Source organism: Peromyscus eremicus, chromosome 4 (genome assembly GCF_949786415.1).
Source record: "Peromyscus eremicus chromosome 4, PerEre_H2_v1, whole genome shotgun sequence".
NCBI classification, from domain to species: Eukaryota; Metazoa; Chordata; class Mammalia; order Rodentia; family Cricetidae; genus Peromyscus; species Peromyscus eremicus.
Window position 1 is genome coordinate 65,781,430 of NC_081419.1, and position 25,783 is coordinate 65,807,212.

General features: G+C 37.7%; 1 protein-coding gene across 1 annotated transcript; it reads right to left on the reverse strand.

The window, feature by feature from the left end:
• Nucleotides 1-20,064: 20,064 nt before the first annotated feature.
• LOC131908352 (olfactory receptor 4A5-like) lies at nt 20,065-21,015 on the reverse strand. The gene has a single exon (XM_059259406.1). The coding sequence runs from the start codon at nt 21,013-21,015 to the stop codon at nt 20,065-20,067; it is 951 nt and encodes a 316-aa protein (XP_059115389.1).
• Nucleotides 21,016-25,783: the final 4,768 nt, after the last annotated feature.

Consider the following 25,783-nt stretch of genomic DNA (forward strand, 5'->3'; position numbering starts at 1 on the left):
AGTAAAGTAATATCACTTGCCAAAACAAAGATGCAATTGAAAATAAACACATTAGTCAACTTATCAGTATCAGAAGGAATAGTATTATATTTTCTCTTGCTTCTGAGTCTTAGACTTTCAGTAGAAACATAAAATCATATACTCACAGAAGACATGAGAGTGGAAGGGAAAATATCCAGGAAAATAAGAGGGACTTGAGGGGGAAAAAGGGGCAAAGAAGAGGAGAGCAGGAACGTGCAGGACAGTGTTTGTTCCAATCACACCAAATAATTTCATGAAAATGTCTTTGCATAATCCAATGAAATGTTTTAAATACCCTGTGCAGTATTGTTCAATAACAGTCTAAAAAGCCTCTGTGGTAGAAGTTGATGTATTCTTATATTATTTTCTCTATTTACATATAATAACATATACATTGGGCAATTTCAAAAGATACAAACATAAAATACAACATCAAGCAACTAAAGTATAATACATATTTGGTCTTGTACACCTTAAGCACTTGAGAGGACACGCAATTTTTAACTTTCCTGTTTAAATATATTCTAAAGTGATTAGCCATCCTTTTTAATAAAATGCAATGCCCCAAAAACAAAAATAATAAATCACTGTCCTTTATCCTATATATAATATTAATAATACAATAGTAATATAATGTTTCACTTGCCTTTTTGTTAAAATGTTACATAACCCCCCAAAAAGCAATCTTTGACACTAATAGCAAATGTACTTATATTTTATGATAAATTTCTTTGTGTAGCATCTGAATTTTCCCAAGTTAGATACTTGCTGTGAGAACATATGACTTAAATCAGCTGTATTTCCTGTATATAGAAGACCCCAGGAAATTGATACTATACACAAACTGCCATAACAATGAATACAGCATAAGGATGGGATACATTAAGGGTTAAATACCAGAGGTTTCCTGGGTCATTTGATCAGGAAAACTTTTCTTCCATTTATATTCACAATACTGTCTATGACTTTCACACCATCACTACTTAAATAGATAAGCTTGTTAAAATATTTGGAACAAGTTCAAACGAGCTCATCTCTTTTGAACAGACTTCTTCTTTTCAATAATCCCTAGAGGTAAAAGCCTTGCATCTTGCCAAGAATGAGTAGCTAACAGCCAAGCTGATTTTAAAAAATCTATAATAAGAAAACAAATTTCCTGGTATAATGATCAAGAAACTACAAGCTAATGTTGAAGTATGAAATATTTAAATAACGTGGGTAACATTTAAAATATCTTTGAGGAGGAAGCAACCTCAGTCCCCATTCCCAATATCACCTAGCAAACCATAGTCCTTCACTGATGATCAGAGAGAATCTGCACAGCTGCTTCGAGCTGCAGAGTTTGAAGTGCAGTCTGTAAAGCTTGTACTTATTATCTAATTTTGGGACAATGTTTCTGCTATTTGGTAGCATGGAAGCTTTTGATGGAGGCCTTAATTTATGTGAACTAGGACTATAATAACTTTCATTGTGTTCATTTAATTCTGTAATTACTGTATGATATTAATTGAGTAACTCCACTAGTAAAAGTTATTTTTTAAAAAAATAACAATGATTAAGAACTTCCTGTTACTGAGCTTTTTATTTGGTCATTGGCTCCAGTGAGTAGATGCTCCCATGTGCCTACTTCCAGGTTGGATCTTCTGTGTCACAAAGACCTAGATACAAAGTCACAACACTGGCAGCTGATAGGTTCCACTAAAATATGCAATTAAAATTTGTGTGACAAATTATTTAATGCAGCAACCTCAAATGTGTTATTTGTAAAATAAAGAACATGTCTGATAAATATGTTTTTCCTGTTAGGAAATGGAAGGAACAGATATGGGTACAAATTTTTTAGGTTAGAATAAGCAAGACAGTTGTGTAGCTTGATCTGCTTAAGGGGCTCCCTGGCAGTAGGATCAGGATCCATCCCTGGTGCATGTGCTGGCTTTTTGGGGCCCACTACCTATGGTGGGACACCTTGCACAGCCTTGAGGCAGGGAGAGGGGCTTGGACCTGCCTCTACTGAATGTACCAGGCTCTGCTGACTCCCCATGGGAGGCCTTACCTTCTTGAAGGAGGGAATAGTGGGTGGGTTGGGGAGGAAGGCTGGAGGAGCAGGAGGAGAGAAGAGGGGGATCTGTGATTGATATGTAAAATGAATAAAAAAATTCTCAATAATAAAAAATTATCACTCAAAGATGGAGAATTGAAATATAGGAAGACATTGTATTCTTTGTCCTTTCCATCTGAATTCAAACACCTACTAAAGCTTTCCACTTACTGTTTTCCACATCACATGATGATTCCAACAAATCAAAATCCAAAACTGCATATAAAAAAAATAAGCTTAATAACTAAAAGTGTTGACACATCAGCCAGAACATGACTTCCAGCTGAACCATGCCCGTATCTATGTTCTGTTCCCAGGGTCTCTTTACCAGGCCCAAATAGCTTTTCCCTGGCCCCCCTACTGGGCCCTGCCCCCAACCGCAAAAAACTTCCACCACTCAGGAGCAGGCCACACTATCCAGAACCAGCACAATCCAGCTTAAACAGACTTCAGCTACTCAGGTGCAAACCACACCACTCAGAAAAGCAGAGACCCCCCTGCTGCACCAAAGGCCAAGCTAACCACCAGAAAGCCAGGTTCCCACTTGGACAAGACTCTAAACTAGACCAGAGGTCACACCAGCTGCCAGAAATCCAGGCCACAAAGACTAAAAAATCAAAGAGAATACAGAAACAAAAAACCAAAACACCCATCCAACAAATACAAACTCAGAAATCAGGGTTAGAACTAATTATCCCAACCCCAGATGCCTAAACACCAGTGTCAAAACACAAACAACAGCATCCAGGACAGTATGTCACCACCATCCCAGCCATCCCACTACATCAAGACCTGAACATTTCAATGCAGCCAAAGCACGTGAAAACGACCTTAAGAACAACAATATGAAGATGGTAGAGGCCCTTTAAAAGGAAATGAAAAAATTCCTTAAAGAAATCAAGGAAAAAACCAAACAGTTACAGGAAATTAACAAATCAGTTAAAGAATGTGAAGAAATCCAAAACAGGTGAAGAAAACGATTCATGACATGAAAATCAAAATAGAAGCAATAGGGAAAACACAAACTGAAGGAATTCAGAAAATGGAAAATCTGGTTAAGCAGACAGGAACTCCAACAGACTAGAAAGAGAGAGTCTTAGGCATTGAAGACACAACGGAAGAAATAAATGTAGTGGTTAAAGAATATGTTAGATCTAAAAACTCCTAACACGAAACATCTAGGCGATCTGGAACACCATGAAAAGACAAACCTAAGAATAATAGGAGTAGAAGGAGAAGAATCTCAGCACAAAATCCCATAAAATACATTTAACAAAATTTCCCTAACTTAAAGAAGGACATGCCTATAAAAGTACAAGAAGCTTACAGAACACCAAACAGATTGGATCAGAAAAGAAACTCTTTGCATCACATAATAATCAAAATATGAAACATACAAAACAAAACAGAATATTAAAAGCTGAATGGGGAATGGGGCAAGTAACATATAAAGGCAGAACTGAAAGAATTACACCTGATTTCTCAACAGAGACTCTAAAAGCCACAAGGGCCTGGACAGATGTCTAGCAGACTCTAAGAGACCATGGAGAACAGCCCAAACTAACATACCCAGCAAAACTTTCAATCACCATATATGAAGAAAACAAGATATTCCAGGACAAAGTCAAATTTAAACTTATCTATCCACAAATCAAGCCCTACAGAAGGTCTTAGAAGGAAAATTCCAATGCAAAGAAGTTAACTACATCCACAAAAACCCAGGCAATAGATAATTCCATACCAGCAAAACCCAAAAAAGGGAAACACACACACAACAACAACAACAACATAATAATAACAGAAACAATCACTGGTCATTAATATATCTCAATATCAATGAACTCAATAACCAATAAAAAGATAGTCTAACAGAATGGATCAAGGAAGAAATAAAGAAATTAAAACTTCCTATAACTCAATAAAAATGAATGCACAACATACCCAAACTTATTGGACACAATGAAAGCAGTGCTAAGAGGAAAGTTATTAACACTAAGTGTCTGCATGAAGAAATTAGAAAATTCCTTACCAGTGACTTAACAGCACTCCTGAAAACTCTAGATCAAAATGAAGCAGACACACACAAGAAGAGTATAAAGGCAGGAAATAATCAAATTGAGGGCTGAAATCAATAAAATAGAACCAAAGAGAACAATACAAAGAATCAATGAAACAAAGAGTTGGTTCTTCGAGAAAATAAACAAGATAGGAAAATCCTTATCCAAACTAATCAAAAGGCAGAGAAAGGATATCCAAATTAACAAAAATCAGAAATTAAAAGGGGATATAACAACAGACACAGGAAATCCAGAGAATCATTGGGTCATATTTCAAAAACCTGTACTCCACAAAATTGGAAAATGTAAAAGAAATGGACAATTTTCTTAATAGATACTACTTACCAAAGTTAAATCAAGCAGACAATTTAATTAGACCCATAACCCTCAAGGAAATAGAAGCAGTCATTAAGTCTCCCAACCAAGAAGAAAAAAGCTTAGGGCCAGATGGTTTCAGTACATACTTATGCCAGACCTTCAAGGAAGAGCTAATACCAATACTCCTCAAATTATTCCACATAATAGAAGCAGAAGGAACATTGCCAAATTCATTTTATGAGGCCACAGTAACTCTGATACACAAACCACACAAAGACCCAACAATGAAAAAGAATTACAGACCAATTACCCTCATGAACATTGATGCAGAAATACTCAGTAAAGTATTGGCAAACTGAATCCAAAAATACATCTGAAAGATCATCCACCATGATCAAGTGGTCTTCATTCCATAATAAAGGCAATATATAGCAAGACCATAGCCAACATCAAATTAAATGAAGAGAAACTTAAAGCAATTTCACTAAAATTAAGGACAACATTGTTCACTCTCCATATCTATTCAATATAGTATCTGAAGTTTTAGCTAGATAATAAGACAATATAAGGAAATCAATGGGGATACAAATTGCAACAGAAGAAGACAATGTATCACTATTTGAAAACCCCCAAAATTCAACCAGGAAACTCTTACAGATGATAAATACATCCAGTGAAGTGGCTTGATAAAAATTAACTCAAAATATCAATAGCCTTCCTATATACAAATGTTAAATGAGGTGAGAAAGAAATCAGGGAAATAAAACCCTTCACAATAGCTACAAATGATATAAAATAACTTGCTTTAACTCTAACTAGGCAAGTGAAAGGCCTGTATGACAAGAGCTTCAAGTCTTTGAAGAAGGAAATTGAAGAAGATATCAGAATATGGAAAGATCTCCCATGTTCATTGACTGGTAGGATTAACAGTAAAAATGGCCATCTTTCCAAAATAAGTCTACAGATTAATGAAATCCCTCACTAAAATATAAACACAATTCTTTACAGACTTGAAAGAACAGTACTCTACTTCATATGGAAAAACAAGAAATCCAGCATAGCTAAAACAATCCTGTGCAATAAAAGAATTTCTGGAGGAATCACCATCCCTGATTTCAAACTGTACTACAGAACAATAGTAATAAAAACCACATGGTACTGGCCTAAAAACAGACAGATTGATCAATGGAATTGAATTGAAGACCCAGTAGTAAATCCACACACCAATGGACACTTGATTTTTGACAAAGAAGCCAAAATTATACAATTGAAGAAAGAAAGCATCTTCAACAAATGGTGATGGTTTAACTGGATGTCTACACATAGAAGAATGCAAATAGATCCATATCTATCACCCTGCACAAAGCTCAAGTCCAAGTGGATCAATGACCTCAACATAAAACAAGATAAACTGAACCTGCTAAAAGAAGAAATGGGGAATATCCTCAAACTCATTAGAACAGAAGACAACTACCTAAACAGAACACCAATTACACAGGCACTAAGATCACAGTGAACCAATGGAACCTCATGAAACTGAAAAGCTTCTAGAAGTCAAGCAACACTGTTACTAGGACAACAACACAGCCCACAGAATTGGAAAAGATTTTCACCAACTCCACGTCTGACAGAGGACTAATATCCAAAATGTATAAAGAACTCAAGCAACTAGACATAATCCAATAAAAATAATCCAATTTAAAATGGGGTACAAATATGCACAGAAAATTCTCAACAGAAGAATCTCAAATGGCTAAGGAAAACTTAAAGAAATGTTCAACATTCTTAGCTATCTGGGAAATGCATATCAAAAGGACACTGAGATACCTGTCAGAAGATCGATAAGATCTACCTCAAGATCCAGCTATACCACTCTTGGGCATATACCCAAAGAGTACTCCATCCTACCACAAGGAAACTTGCTCAAATACGTTCATTGAAGCTTTATCCATAATAACCAGAAAATGGAAACAACCTAGATGTCTATCAATCAAAGAATGGATAAAGAAAATATGGTACATTTATACAATGAAGTGCTACTCAGCTGTTAAAAACAATGACATTGTGAAATTTGTAGGCAAATGGATAGAACTAGAAAAAAACATTCTGGGTGAGGTAATGTAGTTGCAGAAAGACAAATATGGTATGTATTCAGTTATAAATGGATATTAGCCATTAAGTAATGATAACCAAGCTACGATCAGTAAGAGTTTAGGTAAAGAGGAGTGCTCTAGTGGGGATGCATGGATCTCCTGGGAAAGAGTCAATAGAGTAGATTTTGCTGGTGGACTATGGGTGGGTGAGGACAGAAGCAGGAGGAATAAGGTACAGGGGGAGATGGGATTGAGGGAGCGAGTTCAGGAAGGGAAAGCTGGAACTGGGGGACACTTAGGGGACAGTATGGAAACCTAGCCTGGAATCTATAAGGGTGATCCTAGTGAGGACACTAATAATGGAGGATATGGAGTTTCAACTGGCCTTTTTTGTAACCAGACAAGGCTTCCAGTGGTGAGATTGGATTGCATTCAGTTGAGTTGTTAGCTGAAGGGGTTCTGTGGAGATCCCCCAAACAATCAAGGCCAGAGTTAGAACAGAGGTCTGCTTTCTGCAAACTGATATTGGGGTCCTATTGTCAAGGACAGCATCCACACAGCTCATTGAACGTGGATAGATCAAGCTGGTGACTGCATGGAGCACTCACCCCTATGTTCTAGTCTCTTTGGTATGGGAAGGTACTCTGCAGGATACTGAGCAAGAAATTTGGACATCAACCTAACTACAAAACCATTGATCTACAGTCTGCCCTGCCTGCAAGATATGCTGGGACATTGGTGGATCAGAACTTATGGGAGTGACCAAGCAATGTCTGATTTAACTTGAGGCCCACTCCATGATAGGGATTCCATGCCATACACTGCTTGCATGGTCAAGAACCAGAGACTGGATAGACCAGAGACCTAGGACAATCCTGGGTTCTATAAGACAGCAGGCTGAGCAAGCCATGTGAAGCAAGCCAGTAGGCAGCACACTTCCGCTGCCTCTGCATCAGTTCCTGCCTCCAGGTTCCTGTCCTATTTGAGTTCCCATCCTGACTTCCTTCAGTACTGAACAGCAATGGGGAAGTGTAAGTTGAATAAATATTCCCACACACACACCCACACACACACACAACTTGCTTTTTGGTCATGATGTTTCATTTCATCAACAGAACCCCTAACTAAGACACCCTCTCTCAATCTATTGATTGCCCTCTTATAATCTATTCCCACCACTCCCTCCCTCAACTACTAACTTACAAAGGACTCCACTACCACAGATTTTCTCTCTCCAAACTCCTCCTATCAAAAACTCATCACTCACATTCCTTACTTGTCTTCTATTCCACACTTATCCCTTTACCACAGCATTCCTAAGACCCCCTTCACTTCTGCCCAAAGAGCTCTCAAAGGCCTTTTACCCCATATCTCTCATACATATGAGGGTCCTTTAGCTACTTCTGCCTATACTTTTTTTTCTTTTTATAATTAACTTAATTTCATGTATCAGCCACAGATTCCCCTGTCCTCCCTCCTCCCATCCCCCAGCCCTCCCCAACCCCCCAATCTACCCCCCATTCCCACTAGATGAATGAGACAGTTGATTAGTTTGAACTGTTTGGGAGGCCTCCAGGCAGTGGAGCCAGGACCTGTCCTTGGTTATGGGCTGACTTTTTGGAGCCTGGGGCCTATGCTGGGACACTTTGCTCAGCCTTGGTGTAGGGAGAAGGGGACTGGACCTGCCTCTACTTATACTTTTTATATGGATGGCAGCTTCTTCCTGTCAGATGGCCACATCAGACTGACCCCCTCTAATATCAATATTGATCTTCACCATCTGGTTCCTGTTCCTTCAGGATCACCTGTTTACCACAAATCTCATCTCTCTTCTATCACTCCTACTTTTCCTCTGCCTGAATGATTGCCAAACATCCACTGCCAATTGACTCTCTTAAATTCATCAACTGTCCAGATGTCCTTGGACATCAAACATTCTCAACAAATCCTACACTCTCAAATACAATACATAACTAGACACCAGCCATCTCCTTTCTGACACACACATACTCTCATGGCCAAACCCTCACTTGGGTCAAGATCATCCAACAAACTCTTTCCTCAACTTCACAGTACCTTCTTCAATGCTTCCCACTACTTTCTTGGCATCTCTCTTCAATGCTTTCTGTTAGTAGAACTCCCTCTCTGTGCCCCTCCTTACCAGTGCCTCACCCACACTACTGACCCTTGAACCACCCCAAGTCTCCCTTTGGGAGTCAAAGCCAAGTTCTCTCAACCTTTCCATACCAACCTTAAAAACCTGTTACAGACCAGATGTAACATTTATCAAGACTCTCCCCAAACATCCATATTCCTACAGTGTTTCAATTTCAAAACCCACCTGAACACCCAAGGAAAAACTATTCTGTTGTAACAAGAGCCTTTCCAATTATGTTCTCCCCCAACACAACCAGATCCTGCATTCAGATAACAGTCATTCCCCAATTAACTGTATATAACCAATCTAAATTTTTCTGGCTCCTCTCAAGAACTCTCAAATAACCTCCAGATAAGTATGCCTGCCAACCAACAGCCTAAGTTTTCCTGCCTTTTGCCTGTTCCTAAGACTGGGATCATTGATCACTGCCTCCTCCCTTTCCCTGGTATTGGGACTATTCTTCCCAACTACCAGGACCATGAACCTAAAATTTTCTTTTTTTAATTTAAATTTTTTTATTCATTTTACATACCAACCACATATTACCCTCTCATCCCTACTACCACTCCCTCCAGCATCTCCCCCCACCAAGTCCTGCCCCTCTATTCCCTCCTCCAAAAGGGTAAGACTTCCCATGGGGAATCAGCAAAGCCTAGTACATTCAGTTGAGGCAAGACCAAGCACCTCCCTCCTTCATCAAAAGTGAGCAAGGCCTCCCACAATAGGGAATGAACCCCAGAAAGCCAGCTCATGCAGCAGGGATAGATTCTGATCCCACTGCCAGAGGCCCCGAGTAAACAGAATAAGCTACATAACTGTCTCCCTTATCCAGAGGGCCTAGTCCAGTCCCATGCAGATTCCATAGCTGTTGGTCTAAAGTTCATGAGTTCCTAGAGCTTGATTCAGTTGTCTCTGTAGATTTCCCCATCATGATGTTGACCGCCCCCCCTTGCTCATATAATTCCTCTTCACTCTCTTCAACTGGACTCCTGGAGCTCAGCCTGGTGCTTGGCTAAGAATCTCTGCATCTGCTTCCATCAATTACTGGATGAAGACTCTGTGATGACAGGGTATTCACCAATCAGATTACCAAGATAGAGTAGTTCAGGCACCCTCTCCACTAAAGCTAGTAATCTAATCTTGGGTCATCCTTGTGGATTCCTGGGAACTTTCCTAGCACCAAGTTTCTCATTATTCCCATAATGTCTCTCTCTATCAAGATATCTCTTTCATTGTTTTCCCACTCCATCCCTGTTCCACCTTGATCATCCCATTGCCGTATGTTCTCATTCTCTATCCCCTCCTTTCTATTGTCCCTCAGACCTCATTTACTCATGGAGGTCTCATCTGTTTCCCATCCCAAGGTGATCTATGTGTCCCTCTTAGGGTCATCCTTGTTTCCTAGCTTCTCTGGAACTGGAGGTTGTAGTCTGGTTATCCTTTGCTTTACATCTAGTATCCACTTATGAGTGAGCACACACCATGTTTGTCTTTCTGAGTCTGGGTTACCTCAATCAGGGTGATATTTTCTAGTTCTATCCATTTGCCTGCAAATTTTGTGATGTCATTGTTTTTTACAGCTGAGTAATATATCATTGTGTGTACGTACCACATTTTCTTTATCCATTCTTCAGTTGAGAGGAAGCTAGGTTGTTTTCAGGTTCTGGATATTATAAATAATGCTGCTATGAACATAGTTGAGCAAGTATCCTTGTGGTATGATTGAGCATGCCTTGGGTATATGCCAAAGAGTGGCATCATTGGGTCTTGAGGTAGATTGATTCCCAATTACCTGAAAAGTCAACATTCTGATTTCCAAAGTGGTTGTACAAGTTTGCACTCCCACCAACAGTGGAGGAGTGTTCCCCTTGCTCCACATCCTCTCCTGCATAAGCTGTCCTCAGTGTTTTTGATCTTAGCCATTCAGACAGGTTTAAGATGGTATCTCAAAGTCGTTTTGATTTGCATTTCCCTGATGATTCAGGATGTTAACCAATTTCTTAAATGACTTTTGGCCATTTGAGATTCTTCTGTTGAGAATTTTCTGTTTAGCTCTGGAGCCCATTTCTTAATTGGATTGCTTGGTATTTTGAAGTCAAGTTTCTTGAGTTCTTTATTTATTTTGGAGATCAGCCCTTCTGTCAGATGTGGGACTAGTGAAGACCTTTTCCCATTCTGTAGGCTGCCATTTTATCTTATTTACCATGTCCTTTGCCTTACAGAAGCTTCTCAGTTTCAGGAGGTCCCATTTATTAATTCTTACTTTCAGTGTCTGTGCTACTGGTGTTATATTTCTTTCCTAACAGGTTCAGTGTAACTTGTTTTATATTGAGGTCTTTGATGCACTTGGAATTAAGTTTTGTGAATGGCGATAGATATGGATCTGTTTGCAATCTTCTACATGTTGAGGTCCAGTTAGTTATGCCAGCACCATTTGTTGAAGATGCTTTCTTTTTTCCATTGTACACATTTGGTTTCTTTATCAAAAATCAGGTGTTCATAGGTGTGTGGGTTAATGTCAGGGTCTTCAAATCAATTCCATTGGTCCACATGTTGGTTTTTATGCCAATACCAAGCTGTTCTTTATTACTATAGCTCTATAGTAGAGCTTGAGATCAGGGATGGTGATGCCTCCAGAGGTGGCTTTATTGTACAGGATTGTTCAGCTATCCTGGGTTTTTGTTTTTCCATATGAAGTTGAATATTGTTCTTTCCAGGTCTGTGAAGAATTGGGTTGGAATTTTGATGGGGATTGCATTTGATGGGGATTTTAGTAAGATTGCCATTTTTACTATGTTAATCCTATCTATCCACAAGAATGGAAGTTCTTTCCATTTTCTGACATGTTCAATTTCTTTCTTCAGAGACAAAGTTCTTGTCATATAGGTCTTTCACTTGCTAAGTTAGAATTACCCCAAGGTATTTAATATTATTTGTGGCTATTGTAAAGGGTGATGTTTCTCTGATTTCTTTCTCAGCCCATTTATCATTTGTATATAGGAGAGTTACTGTTTTTTTTTAGTTAATCTTGTATCCTGCCACATTACTACAATTGTTTATCAGCTGTATGAGTTCCCTGGTAGAATTTTTGGGGTCACTTATGTATACTCTTTCTGCCTGTAATTTGGATAAGGGTTTGTCTGTCTTGTTAATTTTCTTGAAAGAACCAACTCTTTGTTTCATTGATTCTTTGTACTATTCTCTTTGTTTCTATTTTACTGATTTCAGCCCTCAATTTGATTATTTCCTGGCATCTACTCCCCCTGGATGAGTTTCCTTCTTTTTGTTCTATAGCTTTAGGATATGCTGTTAAGTCGCTAGTGTGAGATTTAGAGCTATGAATTTTCCTCTTTGTAGGACGAATCTTAAAAGGTCTTATTAATAAAAACAAACCTGAAGCCAGGTTTTGGTGTGAATGCTGGAAGATCAGAGAAGCAGAACAAGCCACAGCCACCTCACCTTGCCAATTCCTCAGCTTATCCTGTTTCCTCAGACTGGAAGCCTCTGTATCCTCATCCAAATGGCTCTCAGCTGAACTGCTGCTCAAAAGCCTAAAAGCTTAACCAGCCTAGTTCCTAGTCCTCACACCTTATATAGCTTTTTGCTCCCTGCTATCATTTCCTGGGCTTAAAGCCATGAGTCACCATGCCTGGCTGTTTCTAGTGTGGCTTTGAACTCACAGAGATCTTGATGGATCTCTGCCTCCCAAGTGATAGGATTAAAGGCATGTGTGCCATCATTTTCTGGCCTCTATGTCTATCTAGTGGCTGTTCTGTCCTATGACCCCAGATAAGTTTATTAGGATGCACAATATATTGGGGGACACAGTATATCACCACACCTTTTAGTACTGTTTTCATAGAGTCCCATAACTTTGGGTATGTTATACATTCAATTTCATTGAATTCTAGGAAGTCTTTAATTTCTTTCTTTATTTCTTCCTTGACCCAGTAGTGATTCAGTTGAGCATTATTCAGTTTCCCTGCATTCTGTAATTTGTGTTGTTGCTGAATTGTAACTTTAAGCCATGGTGGTCTGATAAAATACAAGTGGCTATTCCAGTTTTTTTTGTTGTTGTTGTTTGTTTTTTGTTTTTTGTATCTGTTGAGATTTGCTTTGTGACTGAGTATGTGGTCAATTTTAGAGAAGGTTCCATGGGGTGCTGACAAGAAGGTACATCCTTTTGTGTTTTGGTGGAATATTCTGTAGATGTCTATTAAGTCCATTTGTGTCATAACATCTGTTAGTTTCCTTATTTCTCTGTTACATTTCCGTCTCGAAGACCATTGGTGAAAGTGGGGTGTTGAAGTCTCCCACTATTTGTGTGTGGGGGCTTGATGTGTGATTTAAATTTTAGTAATGTTTCTTTTACACATGTGGGTGCCCTTGTATTTTGGGCATAAATGTTCAGAATTGAGACTTCATCTTGATGGACTTTTCCTGTAATGAATATGTAATATTGTAGTTGGAAGTTTTTCTGTGTCCCACCCAGTCCACAGCCACTCAGAACCAAGTAAACACACAAAGGCTTAATATTATTTATAACTGCTTGGCCATTGGCTCAGGCTAACTATTGACTAGCTCTTACACTTAAATTCAGCCCATTTCTGTTAATCTATATGTTGCCACATGTTCTGTGGCTTTACCTGTGTGTCATTACATGCTGCTCCCTGGATGTGAGATGGAGTCTCCTGACTCAGCCTTCCTCTTCCCAGCATTCTCCTTGTCTGCTTATCCCACCTATACAGCCTGCCTGGCTACTGACCAATCAGCCTTTTATTTATCCACCAATCAGAGCAACACATTTACAGCACACAGAATATCCCACAGCACCTCCCCTTTTCTGTCTAATCAAAAAGCAAGGTCTTAATTTTAACATAGTAAAATTACATATAACAAACAGTTATCAAACAAGAATTACAGTTACAATATCTAGTCTATTTGTATTTGGCAAAATTAAAGAAAATATTCTATCTATCCTGTATTTGTAAGTCTAAAGTTTCATATCTAATTTATCTTTTATCATAACCAAGGAAAATTATAATTATAACTATCTAGTCTTTAACTACACCAAAGACCTCAGAAGGATAATATTACCTAAGTAAACAGGAAAAGTATTGTAAGCATTTTCTAAAAATCTAGAATGACAGAGACATCTGACTACCTGGACAGTCATCCAAAGTTCCTCTGTAGCATTGGGGCATCCATCTTCAGCCCATAGGCCTAGAGTCTCTCGGTCACTTTTCTCTGTGTCCTGTAGAATATCTGGCAGTTTCTTTTGTGAAGCAGGAACTTGAAGGACCATCTCGTCTTGCAAAGTTCAGTGGTCACCTTCTTATGGGTCCTGCATGTCCAGTCGATACAGCATTTTGTCAAGCAGTCCAAGCAAGAACAGTTTCTTGCCCAAATGGCTATTTTTGCCAAGAAGAAGATAAACTCCATATGGAGTGTCTTTGATGCCCATCCTCCTCTCTAAAGTAAATCAGTGCTGCCAGCAGTAAATGTGTCTCATTGTCCAGGAAAGTCTAAATTTTTAAAACATTTTAAATGTCATATTCTGTAGGTCTTTTAAGTGTTTGAAGATTATCTACCTAATTGAAATATATCTATGTATACCCAGAAAACTTAACATGACTATAAGTTTGACTATCATAGAAGACTAATTATTAATATGTTTCTTACTTATCCATTACAATTTAAATGAGCTACACAAACATAATACCTTAAACAAGAGCAGAAATATACATACAGTAAAACAAAATTAACTTTAAATTTGTATCAATAAATTAAAATCTATACCAATGTAAAACATTTTAAACAAGTTGCTCTTTAAAAGTAGGCTCAATGATCTACCCTTTCATCCTATCATATCTATATCATATCCACCCCCTTTCTTTAGAAAGAGATTGACTATGACAAGTAACAATTTGCAAAAGACAAACAAAGACAAACATCCATAATCTAGTTTTGGGGAATGTGGGCATAGTTTTCTAGGCTACTTCCTGCTGATAAAGGGTGATGTATTCTTATGGGAACACAAAAAAATTTTTAGGATTGCGATCAAGTCCTGACTGGAATAGTCTGTGATACTGTACTCTCTGAGCCATTTGCCTTGAAGTTGATTTTGGATGTTGGATGATCTGGGCCATGGTGTCATTGAAGACCTTTCAGGGGGTCTTGGCTGGGCAAACCTGATGTATCTTAATCTGGAACAAATTCATAGCCTCTTGCTTCCTGTTGAAACAAAAGCAGAGCTTTCTTTCCAAAGCAACATATACTTAGATCCCAATTTTGAAGTCAAGATACTTTTAAAAAAATTATATATATGCTTAATTTAGCAGCCTTTTCAGACAAATATCTTTCTGCAGTTAAAAGTATCAAAGACAACACAATCCAGATTATCTGTGTAATATCCATCTTCATGTGGCTTATTTTTTATATTACCTTTACTGTCTCTTTAAAGACTTTGTTTTTTTAAAACTATTTCTTTATATAACTGTCTATATAATATCCTTCTCAATCTCTTTTGATTAATTTTAGTTTGAAGTCTATTTTGTTAGATATTAGGATAGCTACATCAGCTTGCTTCTTAAGTTCATTTGATTGGAAAATCTCTTCCCAACCCTTTACTCTGAGGTAGTGTCTGTCTTTGAAGTTGAGGTATGTTTCTTGTATGCAGGATGGATCCTGTTTTCATATCCATTCTGTTAACATGTGTCGTTTTATAGGTAAATTGAGTCCATTGATATTAAGGGATATTAACGACCAGTGACTGCTAATTCCTGTTATTTTTTGGTTGTAGTGTGTGTGTGTTTCCCTTCTTTGGGATTTGTTGGTGTGGAATTATCTATTGCCTGTGTGTTTGTGGGTGCATCTAACTTCCTTAGGTTGTAGTTTTCCTTCTTGTGCTTTCTGTGGGGCTGAAATTTTGGATAGGTGTTGTTTAAATCTGGTTTTTCATGGAATATCTTATTTACTCTGTCTATGGTGATTGAAAGTTTTTCTGGGTTTAATAGTCTGGGCTGGCATCTGTGGTCTGTTAGTGTCTGCATAATGCCTGTCTAGGAACTTCTGGATTTCCAAGTCTCTATTGAGAAGTCAGATGTTATTCTGATGGGTCAGCCTTTTTATGTTACTTGGCCTTTTTCCTTTGCTGCTCTTAATATTCTTTCCTTATTCTGTATGTTTAGTGGTTTGATTATTATGTGGTGATGGGACTTTTTTCTTCTTATATCTTCATAGGCATTTCCTTCTTTTGATAGGGAAAGTTTTCTTCTATGATTTTGTTAAATATATTTTCTGTGCCTTTGACCTGGTATTCTTCTCCTTCTTCTATCCCTATTATTCTTAGGTTTGGTCTTTTCATAATGTCCCAGATTTTCTGGACGTTTTGTATTCTGACTTTGTTGGCTTTAGTGTTTTCTTTGACCAACAAATCTATTTCCTCTATTTGTATCTTCAATGTCAGAGATTCTCTCTTCCATCTCTTGCATTCTATTGGTTATGCTTGCATCTGTAGTTCCTGTTCATTTACTTAGATTTTCCATTTCCATCATTTCCCTTGGTTTGTGTCTTCTTTATTACCTCTATTTAAATTTGCAAGTCTTGAACTGTTTCCTTCGCCTGTTTGAGTGCTTTTCCTTGACTTTATTTAAGGGATTTATTGATTTATTCGATTTTTTTGTCTTTTCCTTGATTTCTTTAAGGGAATTTTTTAGTTCTTCTTTAAAGGCCTCTATTATCTTCATAAAGTCATTTTTAAGCTCATTTTCTTCTACTTCTTCTATGTTAGGATATTCAAGTCTTGCTGTTGTAGAACCACTAGGTTCTGGTGCTGCTATATTGCTCTTTATGTTGTTGAATGTATTCTTGCAGTAGCATCTACTCATCTCTTCTTCCAGTTGGTGCAAGTGGTGTCTGTTTCTCAGAGAGCCACTCTTGGTCCAATTGGCTGTATCTCAGGAACCCACTGAGGTCTTGGAGGATGGGTAGGTTTGGAGGATGGAGTGGGACTTGCAGATTATAGGGTCTGGTGTGTGCAGGCATGCCTGCAGGAGTCTTGCCTGCTGGCCTGCAACTAAGGCTGCAATGGGTAGGGGTTGAACCTAAAATTTTCAAATGTATGTCCAAGAGAAAAATTTTTCTAAACTCCATAACTTCATCTATACCCCTAGTCTATCTGTCCTAACAGATTTGAAAGCAACTATAGAGTGCTCTAGCAACTTCAGAGCCAGCCCTAGCTGTTTACCCAGAGTCTCCATCCTGGTCCAGCCTTACAGATTACATTTTCCTATGGTACAACAGGTGAAATAGCCTGCTCTTCCAAACCTTGAACAGTAACCCAGCTTGCTTGGGTCCCCTTACAACATGCCCCAATTTCAATAGGAAGCAGTCAGAAAGAACGGCACCTACTTACCCAACACCCAAAAACACAATAATAAATCAAAAAGGTTGGAATGAAGAGACTGTAGCCAGACCAAGCATGTGGGAATGAAGAGACTCTGGCCAGCCCAAGCGTGGTGAGCATATGGGAATGAAGAGACTTTGGCCAGCCCAAGCATGGTGAGCATGGCCCTGGCAGTTCTTTCTCTTTTCCCTCATCCTCTCTGCCTTGCTAAAAAACCATTAGGTTACATTCCTAAAGCTAGCCACCAAGGTCCATTCCCTTATTTAGTCACTTCCTCCTCCTGAGGCTGACCACTGAAGTCCAGCAATCAAAAGTCCCCTTTGGCTGGCCTACTTAAGATGCTCAATTAAAATCAAACAACTCATCCTAACACAGAGTTTCCCCTTTTACCTTTATAAGCCACCATTTGCCTATGGGCCATGCCTTTCTCCTCTCTATCCAGAGACAATCCTTTGTCCCTCTGGGACAAATACCCACTCCCCCTCTCCATTGCTCTTTTATCCTTCTCCTTTGTCCTCTATCTTCTGTCTTTGTGTCTTATTCCCTGTCCTTCATCCTCTGGGGCAAATAAATCTTCTTTATGTAGAGAACTTGGTCTTAGGTATCCTGAGCCAATACTGATTCCTTCAATAATTATTAAAACACAAAATACCAATGAGAACACAAACAACTTCAAAAATAAATAACAAGGTGACCACAATTAGCACACATTTTAATAACATTAAATATGATGGCTTCAACTCTCCAGTCAGAAGGTGTATAGTGACTGAATGGATAAAGAAACAAAAATCCATCTCTGCTGCCTACAAAAAAAGAGTGTAGTTTAAAGATATAGTAAAAGGATGGACAGAGGGACTATGACAAATGGGACTAGGAAGCAAGCAGGTATCTCAATCCTGATGACTGACAAAATAGATTCAAACTGAAACAAATCAGAAAAGATAAGGAGAGTCACTAGGTAGCTCTGGGAGGTAGCTAAACATGGGTGAATGATGTGGGAACCCTTGGGACAAGGGATAAATATGGAGAGAGACAGCTGATTAGGAGCCATTTGAGGGTTAATATATAAACCTAATACAGCTGGGTGGTGGTGGCACACACCTTCAATCCCAGTACTCAGAAGGCAGAGGCAGGCAGATCTCTGTGAGTTCAAGGTCAGCCTAGGCTACAGAGTGAGTTCCAGGAAAGGCTCCAAAGGTACACAGAGAAACCCTGTCTCAAAAAACTTAAAGAAAAGAAAAGAAAGAAACCTAATACAGTAAAAAGCTTTCTAAAACAGATAACTATATGAAGAGCATCTAAATAAAATCAACAAATAATGGAGAAAACAGAGCCCAAATTGGGCATCTCTTCTCACCAAACGAGGCTTCCAGTATCAGAAATGGGTAATATCTAATTGAGTTGTTGGCCACAGGGGTCTCATGGGAACCCCCAAAGAACCCAACCTGTTGCCAAGGCTATAGGTTGCTCTCCATAAAATGACAGCAAGGCCCTATTGCTGAATACAACACCTACACAAATCATTGAACATGAAGAAGTTGAACTGGTGCCTACATAGAGTCTTCACCCGTACAAGATAGTATGCTTGATACCGGAAGGCACTCTGGACAATACTAAAGGAAAAATGTAAACACCAACCCAGCTACAAATCCTTCAACCTACAATTGTGTCCTGTCTGCATGATATACTAGTGCAATGATAGCACAAATACAGAGAGACCTACACCTGGACAATGTACAGAGAATGAGAGACCTTGGAATACTCATTCCTAAATGGGATATCTCCATCAAACCCCTACAGAGCTCAGGAAACCCTGCAGAAGAGGAGGCAAAAACAATGTAAGAGCCAGAGGGGATAGAGGACACCAAGGAAACAATTCCTTCTGATATGGATTCACAAAGACTGAGGCAGCATGTACAGGGCCTGGATAGGTATACACTAGATGGGGTCCTACAACTGAAAGGATTAGAGGACACATGCTCTTATCCCTAACCAAGATGCTATCTCCAATTGATAACCACATGCAGTGAAAAGTCAGTTTTCTTCAAGGGAATCTCACAGGAGATACAAGCTAGCCTTAAGAGTAGGCTCAGATTGCATCAATGGATAGCCAACATAAAATGAGCTCAATGATATATTTGGAGGTTCCTTGTCTCATAGTGCTATGTCCCAGCTTTTATTATATTATTATTATTTGTACCCTACAGGTCCTCGCATATATATTATGGCTTCTAATTTTGTGTTTTATGGGATTCCTGAATGTACAAACAAATGGGTCTCTGTGTCTACATTTGTTTCTTTTGCCTTTTCTTTGGCTCTTTTCCTTCTGTTTATTTATTTTTCTATTCGATATTTGTTTGTTTTTCTTTTTTCTTATTTTATTTTATTATTATCCCTTAGATGCCTGTTTGTTTTCTAAGAAGAGACAGAAGTGTGAAAATCCAAATGGGAGAGAATGTGGGGAGGGTCTGGAAGGAATAGAGGGATGGTCTGTGCAAAATATTTTAAAAAAATTTTAAAATAAAGTTTAATTTAATTGGAAGTTTGTATTCATCAAGACATATCAATGAATGAAAACAATGTAAGCAAAAATTACAAATAGATGACTTTGCAACACATACAAAAATTAAAAAATTAGATCAAGACAACCTAAAGTACTTCACCAATCCGTAATATTAGAAAAATATTTTATTGAAAAATTGAAAGAAAAAAGAAAAATACACATGTTCACAGAAAATAGTAAAAGTAGGAAATTCAACAAATGGCTGACAATGTAACAATAAAAAAAAGAAAATTAAAATCACAAAGGATTCATTCACAAAAACACCAAATCACACAATTGCAAGTATTAATAAGAATGTAGAAATTATAAAACGCACTACTAGGGTATATACTTGACATTTTCTTTAAAATTAGGAGTAACAAGTAGAAATTCTTATTCTGTCTAAAGTGAACACTTTGCCCCAGAGCTTTTCCATAGATTTTTTAATCTCTAAATTTCTCAAAGTATATATTAAAGGATTCAATATGGGAGTAAAAACTGTATAAAAAACAGTAATGAACTTATCAATAGGAAAGTTGGAAACAGGTCTAACATACATGAAAATGCAGGGAACAAAGAAGAGGACAACCACCATGATATGAGAACTGCATGTGGACAGGGCTTTGCGCCTTCCTTCCAGACTGTGAGTGTTAAGAGAGTTTAGAATAATTCCATAGGAGATGAGAAGGAGGATGAAGACCACTACAGAAATTGCTCCATTATTACCAACTACTGTGAGACCAAGGAAGTAGGTGTCAGTGCATGCAAGGCCTAATAATGGATACATGTCACAAGCAAAGTGATCAATGACATTAGGGCCACAGAAAGGAAGTTTATACACAGAAAGTACTTGAAGCAGAGCATGGGCAAATGCTCCAGCCCAAGATACCACCACCAAATTGATGCAAACCCTTTGATTCATGATAGTCAAATAGTGCAGTGGCTTACAGATGGCCACATAGCGATCATATGCCATAAAAACCAAAAGGAAGATCTCAACACCGCCAAATAAATGCTCTACAAATAGCTGGATCAAGCAAGCTGTGAAGGAAATGGTCTTTCTATCACAAAGTAGGTCTATAAGCAACTTGGGCAAAATGGTAGTTGAATACATGGCATCTATGAGGGACAGATAGGCAAGGAAAAAGTACATTGGGGAGTCTAAGGAGGGGCTGCCAATCACTGTCCCCACAACGAGCAGGTTGCCCATCATTGTTCCAATGTATATGAGTAAAAACATGACAAATAATGTCTTTTTTCCAGCAGGATCCTGGGTGAGTCCCAAGAGTATAAACTCTGAAACACTGTTATTCTGTCCCATTTGATCACCTATAAGGCTTGTTTCAGAGAGAAAAGCTCAACAGAAAAATACCTTCCATGAATTTTGAGCAAACTTTGAATCAGTTCTGTGCTCTACAGTGGTGAACCTGTAGCTGATGTTCAGACAGCATCTGGTGAGTTTCTTTTGTCTCTCTATAGACCTTGTGTTTGGGTATCTAGAATACTTGAAAGCATCAAGTTCTATCTCAAGACTTCAGTGGAATTCTAAACAGAAGAGCAGACAAAGTTGTCTCAGTCATTCACATATGTGAAACTAGTTATTTATAACAATTTGTATCTTTGTATAGATAGCAGTAAACAAACACAGAAAAGAGTCTTCCTTTTAGGAATCCTGTAAAGAGGACAAGGGAGTTGGCTCACCCAGTAAAGGCTGCTGCCTCTAAGCCTGATGACCAGAAGTTGATCCCCAGTGCCCATGTAATGGAAGAGAAGCTACCGTCATGGGTTGTCCTCTGACAGAGGAACACTCTTACACTAAAACACACAAAACATATATATGAACTGATGTGAAACTTGTCTCAGGCCAGACAAGTTTCAGCATGGAACGTGCAGTTTGGCACAATGTTCTACCCCAGGCTAAAGAGCTTTTAACAGTTGATGGCACCCAGAAGGAAAAGCAATTTTCTTTAAAGGGGAAGTCCCTGGTGGGTTGATCACTCTCCAGTAAAAATGGGCCACACATCCAAAAGTATATAGGCAGGTTGTATTTATGTGTTTAGCGGTGTGTGTGTGTGTGTGTGTGTGTGTGTGTGTGTGTGTGTGTGTAACATGACTAAAGAGATTCAAGAAAAAATGTCATGGATTTGAGATACAGCAACAAGTACATGAAAAGAATTAGATAAAGGAAAGGAAAGGGAGTAAGTGAAGTAATAAAATATAGGAATAATTGGGAAAAATGGTTTTTTGAGACAGGGTTTCTCTGTGTAGCCTTGACCGTCCTTAAACTAGACCTGTAAATTTAGAGGAAATTTTAGAGCATAAATCTGTCCCATGTTATCTGTACAGCAGGGGCTATAAAGCATGAGTACTGGAACATCCAGGCAAATGCTATTAAATTGGGCTGTAGATATAGGCACTGCAAATTGCAGAAGGATTTTTCTCTTTATGTCTCTCATTTGATCTCACCAACCTTGATTTTTAGTTATATCAAACAGCCCCAATGTTACTGAGTGCATTATTGCCTGTAGCAACTTCTTCATCTGACCTTGTCATAATTTTCCAAAACTGTAATTCTGTCAGTTCCTCATTATCCAAATTGGTTCATAGAAGGATTACATATACTAAGAATTTTCCTAAGTATTTTTTACCTAAAATGATCTAACTTATGCTTCTCACCAACCTCTGTACCAGCAGCCATGATATATTTTTATAACACTTGGGTGAAATTATGCAGTAAGATGGGGAAACAGAAACTGAAAAGAGAGATGATGAATATAGTAACACGTTTTTTATAGACTATTTCCCAGGTGGTGAAAGTGCTCACATAAAAGTTCAGCATCTGAAAGATAAGAAGCATCACATTCAAAAAAGCCAGTGTGAGAAGGCATGGGATTGGATCATTTTTAATTGTAATTAAAATAACTGGCTATTTGATGTAAAGTGGTCAGCCGTAAAACTATATACACAAATAACAAAAAATGAACTCAACATGTTGCATTTATATATTTGTGCATGCATACACACACACACACACACACGTGTGTGTGTGTGTGTGTGTGTGTGTGTGTGTGTGTAGTAATAACTGAGCAAGAAGCTGTCAGTTTCAGAGTCAGAAGAATATGGATGGAATTAGAGGGAAGGCACTTGGAAGGGGCTAAGGAGAAGTAGGCAAAGGGGAGAAACAATGTAATTATATTTTATTTTAAAATGTATGAAAACACAAAAATATGTCTCAGTATGCAACCTGAAAAAACAAAAAGATCAGTTAAGGAGATTTCAGAATCCTTTCTGGTAAATAATCTGCAGCGCTCTTACTTTGTTTCCATCTGTTTCTAGTCCACTATCACTAATTTGTATATTTGCATGATTGATTTCCAACCTTATTAAAGCTTCCTGAATACTTTTCAGGGGTAAGTGGGGTGCAATAATTCTGTGATGAAGTGATGGCTGCAATTCATTTGTTCATGGTGTACCAAAAAGGAATCTGCCACACACTGGGGCAGAGAGTAGCTAAGAGCTGAATGCTGTAGTTTCTGGGGCCATATGCCTGAGTACGATGTATAACCCATTCACTTACCATTATCTTAACCTTGAACAACTTATTTACTCTATCTTTGCTTTCATTTTTACCCCAGGAACTTCCATATAATCTACTTCCTAGCATGTTTAGTTCGGTTTTCTTATTTTCCTGCATACTGTCTAAAGTGCTCCTCAGCATCTGTGACATCTAAATGAATGAGAGCTACGACTGTTTTTCTTTGTGTGTCACTGTGAATATCAGCTCACAATGAGTCATCAGGATCTCATTCAACTTAATAAGAATTATAGGCATACTCAAATATATGAAGAACAGAATACATATACCTCATGAGCCACTTCTTGAACACAAATCAAAGTAATATTTTTTTAATTGTAAATGATCAGCCAATAGCTCAGGTTTATTACTAACTAGCTCTTACATTTTAAGTTAACCCATATTCCTTATTTACACTTTATCATGTGGCAGTACCTTAATTAGCATGGTACATCCATCCTGGGAAGGAGAGAGTCAAAGTAATATCTTAGGAATTATCAATTTCATTATATACCAGCATTTACCTGTTAAGTTTATTTTGTCAGCAGCGAGCAGTTCCATTCATGTATACTTGTAGTGAAGACATATGCAGAGTTTGAGCTCCCTTAAATGTCATTGTGATGCACCCTCAAGATGCCTCATTCACACTGCTACTCAGGAGACCTATAGTAGTCATTCTTAAAACTTAAAACCTTCCTACTGTATAGCATAATTTACATCCATCTCTTTCATTTCCTATACATCCTAGTACTTTTCTTTATTCATCAATGTTGGGTTTCATTAGAATAAATCTTCTAGCATCCCTTATAATTACTTACCTAATAAAGTAAAAAGCACAATAGTTAAGCTACACCATACTTTAGTTGTATAAGCCATACTGTAAATTATCAAATAATTGGGCCTATAAAAATTGAAGAATACTATAATTGCCTTCAAATTAAACTACTGTCAACAATTCTCTAGAAAATGATAATATAAACTTACTAAGATCATGGATATGAAGATATAAGCTTTACAATATCCTATATATCAATGAAATGGTTTTCAGCTATAAAGAAGGGTGAAATTAATCATTTGTGGGAAAATGGATACAAATGGAACTAATTCTATAAAGTGAAATGAAATCAGTCTCAGAACATCAAATGACATGTCTTTCTCTTATTTGTTGCTTGTGAACTTTCTACAGATACATGAATTAATCTATACAGAAGGCACAAGAGTAGAAGTAAAACTCTCTGTGGAAACAACTAAGACATAGTGAGGAAAAGGTGTGAAAAAGAGAAACATAGCTGGGAATTGGGTCATATACTCAAAATACACTATACACTTATGTGAAAATGGACATATGCAAACAAGTTATTATAAAATAAATCTGTTTATACAAATATCCTACATATAACTATAAAATAAACTATATATAACTATATGATATATAACTACATAAACTAATGAATATGATGATAATAGATCAAATATTTCTTTAGGAGTTTCTCTGTGCAGACATACTAGTGTGTCTACAGGGATAATTTGAACATAGACATATATTTCACATTTTGATATCAGAAAACATAATAGATATTTGCTTCCTTATACCACAAACACTTGTAGTGATATGATATTTCAAATTTTCAAATTGATAAACCTAATCAGTAACACTAAGACACATAGTGTTTTAATGTGTTGACACAATTTCCCCATTCAGACATCTTTGTGAGAATATATGGACTATAAGTAATTGCAGTACATCACAAGAATGTTTAGCTAGTATCCTTTCTTGGAGGTCTCACATCTTGGGTCTTATTCTTGTTACAGAAAATCTAAGGTTCTTTTACAAGGTTTGCTGCAAATGCTTTGTACATACATGTGTTGTAAAGGAGATGTTATAGCTTAAAGATATTCATCAAATAATAAAAGAGTACCAACTGGATTCAGAAAATGTATTTCCACTTGAATTCCCTTGATCTCTCCCAGAGAAGTCTAAGATTACCAAATTGAATACCAAAAATATACATTAAAAATACAATATCAAAACTTACTTAAGCAGAAGTAACATATCCCTCCTGGGAAAAAGTCTTCATGCAAAGGGAATGACATTCTGTTTCCAGAAGTCTGCAAAAACTCAATCTGATGACTATTAATTAACTAGTTTTAATACTTTTATCTTCTGACAAAAATAAAATGTTACACAAGAAAATTATTCTAGTTTTATGCAATGGCAGTGAAGCCATCAGAACACCCTCAGCTTTCAGAAGGTAAAACAACGTTCACAAACAGCCAGGCACCTAACAAGACAAAGGTACTAATAATTTTTGAAGGCACTAATGATTGTTTCTCCTAAGCAGATGCCATAAGTCTTTAAATCATCAGAATAGAATCTTACTAAGGTCCTATCCTCTCTAACTAAAACATGTTCCTATATATGGAAAGTCTCAGATACCTTCCTAAGTGATGATGAGCACAACAAAAAACATGATACCTCAAGGAATAAACACTAACTGAAGGCATACTGCAGCTT